The 12,249-nt window shown below is 40.1% G+C and overlaps 1 protein-coding gene across 5 annotated transcripts in view; it reads right to left on the bottom strand.

Annotated features, from left to right (window-relative positions):
• Positions 1–12,249, bottom strand: part of ICE2 (interactor of little elongation complex ELL subunit 2) — a 97,105-nt gene that overhangs the window by 65,993 nt on the left and 18,863 nt on the right. For all 5 annotated transcript variants that reach the window (XM_075208268.1, XM_075208269.1, XM_075208270.1 and 2 more), the window contains exons 4-7: positions 11,534–11,653; positions 8,489–8,623; positions 6,880–6,996; positions 5,204–5,363 (exon numbers count right to left, since the gene is read on the bottom strand). In XM_075208268.1, the coding sequence (XP_075064369.1) occupies positions 5,204–5,363; positions 6,880–6,996; positions 8,489–8,623; positions 11,534–11,653 (532 nt within the window). The remainder of the gene's footprint in view (positions 1–5,203; positions 5,364–6,879; positions 6,997–8,488; positions 8,624–11,533; positions 11,654–12,249) is intronic.

The raw sequence follows: 12,249 nt of genomic DNA, 5'->3' as shown, positions 1-12,249 counted from the left end.
TGAGCAGATTGTCCAGATAGGGCACTATTTGCACTCCTTTGGAAAGAAGACAGGCTGCCATTATGTTTGTACAACACTCCTGGTGCTGTCAAAAGACCAAATTGGAGAGCTCTGAATTGGTAGTGAGACAGTCCTACTGTGAATCTGAAAAGGGCCTGATGAGCCTTCCAGATAGGTATGTGAAGGGAGGCATCCTTGATGTCTACAGACGTCATGAATTAATCTGGTTCCAGTCCAGTGATGACTGACCTGAGGGATTCCATTTGAAACCTGACCACCCGTAGGTGCCGGTTTAACTGCTTTAGATTTAGAACAGGACAGAACGAGCCGTCGGGCTTTGGGACCAAAAAGAGATTGGAGTAGAACCCCTGTCTTTTTGGTGTTCCGGAACCTGGCGGATGATTCTGGCAGAAAGAAGTCAGGCAACACATGTAAGCATCGCCTCTTTCTTTCGAAGGTAGCGGGGTAAGCTGGCTGCAAAGAACCAATGAGAAGTCGGCCCTGATCGGTCTATCATACATCCTCTTGTCACGATCCCCCGAATCCAACAGTCTTCAGAGGACGCTGCCCACTTATCTCTGAACAGTAGCAGAAGTCCACCCACTCCCGCAGCCACGAGGAGGGGAGGGAGACCGTCCCAGCCTACCTCTATACGATTGTCCTCCAGAGGCCGAAGTTCTCGGTCTGTGTGTCTGGCCCCGGCCAACGAAGCACCCACAAAAGGACTGTCTAAATGAACCAAACCTCAATGTCCTAGGTTTTGGGGAGTTTACTGGGAGGAAGCTGCTTTTAGACACATGGAGTCCCTCAAACTTAAGATCTCTACCTGTTAATTTTGAAACATCAGAACTGAGCATATCTGTTCTCCTTGAACAAATTTTATTGGATACCTGACTTAGACGACTGTCCTATGTTTTCTAGGCTGTTTCTTCTAACTCTCTATTGACATCTAGCAGACGTTTCAGATATTGCACCACAACCTGTCATTCTGCAGTGACCAGCCATTTCTCAATCTCTATTATAGCTAGGAAACAAGCTCTGTACTAGTCATTTAAACAGCAACTCTGAGACTTCTTAAATATGATGCAAAATTTTTTTTTTCTTCTGTCCGGTGTGGGGACCATCTCTTCTTGAAGCATTAATTGTTCCTATAATGTCACTCTCTCTATAATTTGTAACAATACCTAAAAGCATAAAATCTAACTCACAGACCCTAGTAAAAGTTACTTCCTTTGGGTCAACATATCCATCCACAAAAAAACTCGGCCAGTCTGACCCTCTGACACTCTTCGTCTTATGCAGAATCAGAGATGGAAAACCCCACAACTCAAATACTAAAGCGGACATTGCGGCTTTATTGGAAGTGGAAAAACATGAAGCAGATTGTCAAGGCAATGTCTGGCCTCTCTACAGAAGCCACCAATATTGTAAACAGTACTCGACAATAAAAATTACAACAGTACAGAACAGGAATTTGTTTAAGTGCGGAATGATCCTCAGCAGCTAGCTGACAAACAAGCCGCCGACAAAAACTGTGGCAGAGTAAACACCTTACAATCCGCAACATCCCAGAGAAAATTGAGGGCCATCAATTGAAGGACTACCTACTTTGCCTTTCAGGCTGCTTGTACCAACAGTTACAGTTGATGTGACCTCCGACCGTGGCCACAAGAGCCTAACCACTGAAAGCAAGTGATCCCGTGCCAACATTATTACAAGGTGAAAGAGAAGATCCTTAAAGAAGCAAGGACGCACGCTGAGGACACTTCTGAAGGTTCAAAGCTACTAATGTTCCAAGAAAACCCTATTCAAATACAGAGAAATGAGGGAAATAGCACAAATTCCATGTAAAAAAAAAAAATGAAACGCATGTGGGGCTTTCCCTTCTCCCGTCCAGTCTAGTCCAATCCAAGGGCAATGTATTGCACTTCGATCTCCATATGTGGCCCTTCTCACGCACAAGAAGCTGAACACCCAGAGAACCTCCAACCATGTCTAACAATCCTCTTACAGAGGGTGGCAAGTATCTGATTGCCAGACTCGCAGAGCCCCTAAGCGAGTGTGGCAATCACCCTTAAACACTTGAATCTCCTCAAGCCTCAATGTTAAAGACTTGTATGTCCTTACTAACTTAGTCCTGGTTACCCTACTGGTTTAGTTGCACTGCCCCGTTTTCAAGGCAGAAGCCTGAGTCCAGGCAATTTCTCTGAACACATTGAGAATTTCAAGAACCCTTTGTCCAAGTTCCTGCTCAGTTATCTGAACTATGGTAGTCCATAATTTTGCAATCTAGTAGTTCCTCCTGTATTCACCTACTGTTATTTAGTGGTTTGCATTGGTAAATACACTGACTGTACCATACCCAACCCCCACTCCCCACCACACTAATGCTCCTCCTTACTCCTCCGATCTTCACATTTACACACAAAAAGATGGTTTGACGCAAACCAGACTCCCATGTCTTAAAAACACAACCTTCATACATGGAAAAGAAACTACACACCCTTCTGGTCTTTAGACCAGACTCTGACAACCTAGATGTTCCTGCCACATCCCTCCCTGGGTCCGAGCCTTCGGGCTACTCATATAGTTCTCCTGTCCCTTATGTCCTTAACATGCTGTAAATTTCGCAAACCCCATTTCTTGCCCTCCTGTAAAGTAGTCCCCAGAACCTTTAACGGCCCAGTCTTTCCCTTCTCCAAGCCAGCCTGTTTCGCACCCATGAGGCAACCTCCAAGGGGCCTTGGCACAAATACTTCGTCATTTCCAGCCAAACTTTAGTCTCATATACATATGTATATTAAACTATTACATTTAATGTAAAAGATCTGAACTGTCTATAAAATCTTTGTACCGTGTTTTGTTTACTGAAAAAATGAGAAATTCACCAAGAAACTCACTTTGCGGGGTTTCACCATCCGGAGATCGGATCAAGAAATCTTCCTTCCACGATTGTGACACCAACAGTAAAAAGAAAGGGGTAGCTATTTTGTTTTCTAGTGTTCCAACTTTCAAAGCCTTTAGTATTACTCATGACCCAGTGGTACGTTACTTTATTTTGGTAGAACTGAATGATATCCACTTATACTCTATTAAATGTGTATGCTCCAAACACTGACCAAGCCTGTTTCTTCTACAAATTAGAGAAGATTCTGTCGCTATATAGAAAAGGCAGTGTGATCATGGTCAGTGACTTCAATGCCACACTAGATAGATATCTGGAAAGGCCCAAGCCTCCTCCAATACCTTCAGTTCTCAGAAAGTTGTTGCTAAAAATTCTACAAGCTCAGCCGCTCCTTCTCAACCAGCATTTTCTCTGATGCCTGGAGGGCGAAAGATCCCAATGTAAAGGGGTACCCCTTTTTCGCCCCATTGCAAACACGATCACACTAGAACAGACGTGATTTTTCTTAGTACTATTCCAGCCAGAACATCTCCATATTTCCCAGTACATGGTCAATATATGGCCCAGCTACAGCCTCTGGCATTGTAATGACAAAATTATCCTTAACCCTCAATTACGGATGCAAATTTACACAAACTATTTGTAATAACTCCACCCCAACAATCACTCCCATGCTACACTGTGGTGCCCATAAAGCAGTTATTCGAGGTAATCTAATCAGAGCCTCTGATTATGACAAGAAAACAATAAATTTAAAACCCCATGAGATCTAGGAACAAATAAAAATTCTAGATAGGTTACACAAAATTTCTGGGCGAGTTAAAGATTATGACAAGTTGGTTACAGACAAAAGGGAAACTAAATTTGCTACTGTTGGCTAAAGCTGAAGACTCCCTTCAAATGGCTGAACCAGTCCTATTACAAAAAGGGGTATAAAGCTGAATTTTGGCTTCTAGACCGAGAACAAAATTGTTTCATAGTAACATGCTGTACGTTAAGTCCACTAGTGGAAATTTAATTAAATATTCAAAACAAATTACTGCAAATTCCTTACATTTTATAGTAAACTTTATAATATTGATCACAGCTCCCACCGAAAGCTGAATCAACGGAGGACCTTTTAGCTGAACACAGATTTCAAAATCTCTGTGAAGATCCTAGCGGAAAGCCTGATCTAGTACACGCTCACCAGGTAGACTTTGTACAGGCCTATGACAATACTAGGAGGATGGGCAGCCTCATCCCCATCATGAACTCTCTAAAATCCCCAACATTTTTGCTTATTCCCTAAACAGAAAAAGCATTTGATAGAATTAGGTGGCCTTTTATGCTGGATACTCTGTATCAGTTCTGGTTTGGGGGAAACTTCCTGCAGGGGATACAAGCTCTTTATTCAGTACCCTTGGCCAGGGGTTTCGGTGAATGGTGTTCTTTCAGAAACCTTTGACATCAATGGCACCAGACCCTGGCTGCGAAAATCCGACTGTCCCTAGACATTAAGGGCGTCTCAGTGCACTCAGGGGAATACAAAACCCCCTTGTTCGCCGATGAAGTCCTAGTCACCAGAACAGTGAAAGTGCAGCAGATGTTAGTGTCAAGTGTAAGAAGCAATTTAGTTACATCAACTATTAAAAGGTGAGCAAGGCTGTATAATAGGTGTCACAAACTGAAAGTGATCCCAAGTACTAAACACATTGACATTAAGTATTAACTTTTAAGGCCTAACAAGACAAGCACATTACTGAAAGGCAACATTCTCCAACTGGGGCTAGGAATGCGGATGCACTGAACAAGCCAGAACTCTGAGCATCATGATGAACTGATGAAGAAGATGAATGTTGTGGAATAATCCTTTTACTGTTGAGAGGAATAGTAACAACAGATAGAGGCTATGCCATAGTACCGAAAGTGTTAATATTTAACTATAACCCCAATTTTTGTAGAGGTGTAAAATGGTTACTAGACAATGTGAGCTTGTGTGTTAACTGTGACCACATGTACTTTCTTGTGTCATGCTTGTTCCCCTGTTTGGATGTGCTACAGACAAAACATGGTGTTGGCTGCATTAGGTGTACACAGGACATATATGTCAGTGCAACATTCAGGTAGAGAAGGAAATTGCACAAGACTTCTATCTATATATGTATTCAGATGCACTGCAGCTGATCAGCTTTTTTATGTAAACAATATTGGGGAATGATATGTGCATTAACTAGACATCTGTTAATTAAGTAAATTCATCTCTATATTTAAAATTTGTTTATCTATAGGACAAATGCTCAATGCTCACAGCCTTACCACTGCCATTATTTGTCTCCACGCGTACAGGAATCTCCCATTGTTCACTGTAGTCTGGTCCATGGTTGTTAAGTAGAGTAAACAAGGCTTGGGTAGTAAGCACAACCTGTGGGCAGTACTTTGAGGCCAGGTTAGAAATGTTTGGATCTGAGCTAACACTCTGACAAGAAAAAACATACAAAAAGATTAGTAAGCAAATGCACATTCACTAATAAGCCTATTACATATACTGCCTAGTCTTAGGGTGAACTTTGACTTGCACCCTGCCTACTACTTCTGAATTGCAATGCTTTGCTCAGAGAAACAGGAGTGACACTGAGGGTGAGAATAAAACTGCTGCAGGTAAGTTAGAGAAAGGCTATACACATTATACCCACTAAGGTTATATCATGATCAGGAATTAAGTGGTAATAATTTGGTGGTAATGTGCGAAGGCCATCTTCACCTTGGCTTGATTACTTTTACAACCTGTGGCCAGATGTACCCCTACCTATATGTTATGGGCATTGAATGATTGTAATTCATATTGTTGGGGCAGTGTGCCCTGTACATAATGTAATAAGTGTGCTTTAAAAATAGAAAAATGTATTTAGAAAAAGTTATAACAATTTAAAAAAATATATAGGTCTAAAAATCTGGTCTAAGTGGTGGTTCTGCTAGTTTCAAAACTTTTGAGTGATGGAAGTGGGAGAAGGAAGCGCTCAGGAGCCCTACAGTAGTTCTGTGCAAGGTTCGCCTGAACCATGCAAGAGCAAATGTGTCAGAAGGGAACTAAAGGTATCCTCCAGGCAGTTGCAACCAGATTCTCAACATCAGCACCAGAAGGCAGCAGTGCTGGAGCCCCTTCTGGTAGCACAGGAAGTACTAAATGAACATTGTTTAAGTGCTGCCCCCTGGAGGTCCAAGAGAGCAAAGCACCACAGCCTATATCAAAGCCAGCCAGAGTAAACAGCAAAGAGGGACTGAAAGAAATACATACAACACCCAGAAGCAAGCCGTTCCAGTGACTATTCTTACCAGGTGTACATTTGTGTCTGGTGGTCAAGAGGCGCCAGAAGGCACGGTCAGTACGCAAAACCCCAAACAAAGGAAATTTAAAGGGTAATGGCACAGGGCCCTTATTTATATAATTGCAAATGCGCTTAATTTTGATATTGTGTGTATTTTGATAAAGGAAATATCATTATTTCTGAGACCAGGGGAAGAAATTTGTTTTTTATTTTAACTTTGCTAGAGGAAATGCATTATTTCTGGAGGTATATACCTGATGCAATAAGCCTTTGTTGAGGAAGTCTTTTGTGTATTTTGGTAGGGAAATTACTTGTTTGGGGTTTTGTAACTTTTCTTTGGGAATGTGTATTCTGCAACTGTCTGAAGAAAGGACCCATATAAATCTCATGTTAAATAGACCTTTTGATGTGTGAGGGTCCAGCACCTGAAGGCACAGGAAGGTTTAATTAGACTTGCTGTTAGATTTCCTGTGTCTAGAACAAGATGCAGGAAATCACAGCAAGTTTTAGGATAGAACAGAGAAGTGTAAATATTGTATCACTTCGATTTCCTGTGAAGGAGCCCACAGAATCTGGCTAAGTGTTTCGGAGTAGAAAGCAGTTTTATTAATTTACTGGATTATTTTCAACAACTCCTAAAAAGAGAAGAACCAGACACAAACTTACTGCATGTACACGGGCAGCCTTTTTTACTGGAGGCATCATGCGGGATACCTTCTTATACGAAGTTGGAAGAGAAAGATCATCAGTTGGAAATGTGATCTTCACAAACTTAACTGATCCCTGGGAAAAAGAAATGTTGAAGATACATTAGAGCATACCCCTAAAAATATCAATACATCAGCAAGGTCACATTTACTATGTCTGGAAAAGTTTCCTCCATGCACAGGCTCATGTAAGCAGTTATATTTGGTGCTTCTACAGTTGCAATCATGTAGTGACTCTAATGCATGGAAAAAATGTTTCTCTTATATGGGCTATAAAAAAAAAAAAAAAAAAATAAAAAAAAAAAAAAAATCAATAAAAATATGAATCCAGAGTTTTGAAAAGCTACCACAAGTAATGCATCCCCTGTACTTTGAAACAAACAAGTGTACAAAATTCATCTCTCCTCTGTTCTGTTTGTGGTAGGTGAACAGAGGAGAGAACCTATATAGCTCTACTTTCATCCATCCCTGCTCTGGTGTTCCACTTTGGTTTGTATGCACTGCCCTTGTGTCTCTACTCTTTGATTAGCAATTTGTGAGCTCAGTCTTTCCTCCCTTTCCCCTGCCAAAAACGAAATGAATAAAGATGGACTTAACAGGCAAAGTCTTTGTGTAATTCAGAGTGATATAGGTGCATATTAGGCGTTCGTAAGGCATATCCAAGGATAGAAACTTGTGAAGAGTTTGTATGTTCTCCCCGTGTTTGCGTGGGTTTCCTCCAGGTGTGTGTGTGTGTGTCTGTATGTATGTATGTATGTATGTATGTATGTATGTATGTTTTAGGGAATTTAGACTATAAGCCCCATTGGGCAGGGACTGATGCAAGTTCTCTGTACAGCGCTGCAGAATTAGTAGCGCTATATAAATAAAGGATGATGATGATAGAAACTTACATTACACTGTTTGCAATGGGCAGGCATAAGGAGATAAACGTTGTGTTGCACCCTGGGTGTAGAAAGCACTCATAACAGCATCCATAGAAAGCTTTCTGCCACCATTCTGCTGACAATAACCGATGGCGATGTGCATTTTTGTGTAATTTCGAAGAAATATAGTAAGTAATAAGTAATCCTTCATCTGATTGGAAGAATTGCTTTGGTCACACCTTGGATGGGGGTCTAAATAACTGGCAAGAACTGCTCCCTGGTAACTCAGTTCAGGTGTGAGCAAAATTTTACACAGTGCAGGGATTTCAGGGGATACTTTCACTAATATAATATTCAGGAGCGACACAAAATATTGGCGTGGTGGTGGGTTGAGGGTGATATGAGATGAACATTATATAAAAAGGGGACCACACCCATAAATGAACAAACAAAAAAACAGTATAATGAGACATAAAGCATAATCTGTCATATAAAAATACATTAAATCAACAAGGACCACATATGAGGATTTCTTTTAAAAGGAGTTCTCAGTCCAAATGAATAATTCACTCTTCCCAACCTGTCTATGACCCCTGAAGGTAAAACTATTTTTTTTATTTAACTTATATGTACCGAGACAGAAATTCTACTGTAATGATGTGTACAGATCAGCAAGGTAAGTTATTAAGTTAAGTTTATTACCAGTTTAAGAAGACACTTCTCCAGCTTTAAGGACAAATCAGGAATAAACTTCCCTCCTGAAATACTTGTGATCTCATGGACAGTGTAAAGTTCAGGGTAATCTTTCACACACGCCTGGCAAGCCTTTAGCATTTCCTAAAAGATGCAAAAAAGGGATAAAAGCGTTACAGTACCTGGACAATATCCTGTACAATTAGCTACCCTTTACATCATAATGTCATTGGGGCACTGTGGAGTTTATGCAGTGACCGATTACAAATTCCCTAGTCCCAGTGGGCGGTGTTCAAGTCTTGGGGCAACTGTGGGCCATGTACTTAGAGCCCAAAACACCCCCAACTATAATTCAGTCTGTGGCTCAAAAACTGGGTAGGAGAAACCTACATTTCTGCAGGTATACAGGGGAAAATAAGAAATGAAAGAAAGCTCTAAGATATAGTTTCCAGTGGAGGTGGATGGAGGTATTGAAATGTAAAAAAACAATAGTTTTGGCAATACTGGTCACAAGAGAAGCAGGGCAGAGAAAGGAATCTATGCATGGCATACCCAGCTATACCAGTAAACGAATTTGGAAGTGCACCACCTGCACAGCATACCACGGCCATGCACTCATCCTGTATATCTCATAATTTATATCCTGTAAATGTATTACAATTTATCTGTAGAGAGGTTCACTATATTGTGAATTGACACATGAACTTCAATTCAGTTAATCTGTAGTGTTTATAACAAATTATTTATTGTTCGAGTCGCATTATTTCACCTGGCTTTTAAATATGAAATGCCCACTGCCCCTTTCATGTGCAAGCTAAATTCTAGGCACATAAAACTGCAAATAAAATATGTGTGTGTGAATTAATTTCTAGTAATAGCTTGATATGGCTCAGAACAACTGTGGACAGCCAAGGGCTAAAACTTCATCTGAATTAATGTGTCCCTTTGATTATGTTAAACTCCTCTGTTCTCCCCCAGATAGTGCTTGTAGATAAGTGAGCCCAGACCAATGGTTACAGATCACCAGCGTCAATTCAATTTATGGCGGGTCGCAAAAGCTGAAGCCTTTGGAAATCTCTTCAGAACAGTGATATGCAACACACACCTGGGATGTCTCAAACATTTCAACTGCTGAGACAGGCAGCTGGGTTATATGTTAATGACAAATTAAAAATGTCCTATTATATTTTCTCTAATATCATACTTACAGGAGACATGTGTGGTATGCAGGTGAAGAGAAATGTATGACCTGTTGTGTGGAGGTAAAATCATATCTGCAAGCCATTCTGGTGAGAAGTTAGGACAGGATAAAAAAATCCTGAATGGAAAGGTGTTTTCATCGAGAGTCACAGAACCCTAATTTGCATTTATACAGACTAGTTCTTACATCACAGGAAGGGGGCTGTGGGCCCTGGAACAGTTTTAAAAACTTTAGTGTTACTCTAAGGAATTGTTCACTTTTGGGGAATCAATCCGATATTGAAGAGTGTCCAATTTTCTGCTTCTCTCAGCAACAGAAACTTGATCATACGAATTGTATCAATTCTGTGTTTTATACTTTTTATTTTACATTGCAATATATATTTGTAGGTCATTTGTTATTTGTTTGATCTTAAGCATTGTGGATTTATTTTCCATATTAAATTACATTTAATAAGTTCAGGTCTCTGTTCTTACAAATTCACGCGACAGTTTGATCAAACGTTAGATAGTTGAAACAGGAGAGAACATTGTGGGTTATGGTAACTCTGATTAAAGTCAATTGTGACAGATTAGTTTTAAGGCAGAACCGAAGGCTTCCTGGGAAAAAAAAAAAAAAAAGTCAGCTCTTAGCAAAAAACCTTGGTGTGGCATAAATGGTAAGTCAAACCTAGGATGTAGCATAGATGGGGTGAATTTAATCATTTTAGACAAACCAGGTGGTTGTTTTTGATTACCCCTTTGTCACACACACGTCACGTAGGCTCAGGCGAGTGCTGGCCGTGACAGTCCCTCATACACTTAATTTGATAGGAATAAGCACCCTAGGGCATGAAATGCATAACAGCTGGTGTTTGTGTAAGCCATGTTCCTATGTCTCTTCTATAAAGCAAAATGTGATAAATTCCTAAGTTCTGCCATTCCACCTCCTCATACAATTATTATGCGCTATTTTTTTGAAAATGTAATTTAAGGCCTTGTGCGCCAATTAGTTAGAAAAAAGCCACAAAAATAAAAACAACCAGTTACCCTGTTCGCCCAGATAAAAGCTTTGAATTTGGAACTCCGTTTATGCGCTATGCTCTCCCCCAAGCCCGATTCCTTCAGACATTGGAGCAGAAGAGCTGTGAGGAATAGAGGAAACCGGTGCAGGTGACCTTTACCTTCCGAGCCATCAGGCTGAAGTAGGTTCACTCTCACAGTTCCTCTTCGATGTGGTCCGGATGAAAAAAAAAACAAAAGACAAAACACCAGTGCCAAGCCTAAAGTAAATGGTCTGGATGAAGAAGAGCCTGAAGAAAGCATAGCACTAAAAAATTGTGCTGACTTTTGTGCTTTCCTGGGCAAACAGAGAATTTTTGCTTTGTGAACTAAATAGTGCATCAGACACCATAAAACAAAGCAATACAATTTGTGACATTGTGGCAGGTCTTCTTTATTGAGGAAAGGCGATAAAGCACTAATACAAGAGATCAATATGGTAGCACAATGACAACAAAAGTGGAGGTAAAATACTAATGTAAGCCCCTATATATTACCCATTAGCCATTATTATTCTGATCATGGTCTGTATTACTTTCAAACGCAGCCTGTTACATAGCGTTTTATAATAATTTTTCACCCTTCTACAGTATAGGAAAGGTTTAGATAAAGGAAGGAAGCTTGTGCAGTGCACTGGTAACAAACAGATCAGCTCTTAAGCAGTTAGACACTCGTCATACTACAATGGGGGCAAATACTACAATGGGGGCAAAAGTAATTGTTCACTAGGGCAAATTTCCATTTTATGTTATAATCACATGTTGTCCCCTGCGTATTTATGACTATTCAGTGGATCACATATAGGATACTAACCTGGATGTACAGTGCAGCCTCAGCACACAGCACATTGTAATCCTCAGCACAGCTACGTGCTGCATTGTGGAGAAATTTTTGGAAATCTGCATGTTCACTGTTCAACTTTGATTTCAAAAACTAAATAAAGTGGGAAAAAGCAAGATCATTTATATGGAAAAAAAATACATGTATTGCAATAAGGAGAATAGGTTCCAAAAAAATATGACAGAATAAAAAAAAAAAATCTATATTTTAGGTAGGCTAGGAGTTCAGGTCTCAGGCTGTTTTTCTTTAGCACAGAGGCGAGATTATTCTTGTCTACAAATTTTGAACTGTGAATGTAGCCAAGACAACACCCCAAGCACACACAAAGCAACGTTGTGCATAAATGTTGCACAGGACAATTAATACATTTTTTTCTCAATGCTGTCTGCATATGTTTAGCAGGCAACGTTTTTCTTAAATGCCGGATTGTGTCTCTGTTGCCCAACCCAAAAAAGCACTAGGCAAATTTGACAATTGTCAGGGTAAAACTTGAGACTAAAAACAAAGATCTCCACATATTAATATTCCAGTAAGTAAATAAATAGTTAAAAAAAAAAAAAAAAAATCACACATGGCTCAACAAAAGGTATGTCTGCCATGTCCGATACATACATTGGAATATTCTGGCCCTAGTTCTTGGTATGCTCACAGTACCAAATTAATTGTTATCTTATTTACAAATAGAACCT

The sequence above is a fragment of the Mixophyes fleayi genome, chromosome 4 (assembly GCF_038048845.1).
Source record: "Mixophyes fleayi isolate aMixFle1 chromosome 4, aMixFle1.hap1, whole genome shotgun sequence".
Lineage (NCBI taxonomy): Eukaryota > Metazoa > Chordata > Amphibia > Anura > Limnodynastidae > Mixophyes > Mixophyes fleayi.
The sequence above is the reverse complement of the archived record's forward strand: the minus strand, read 5'-3'. Positions and strand labels throughout refer to the sequence as shown.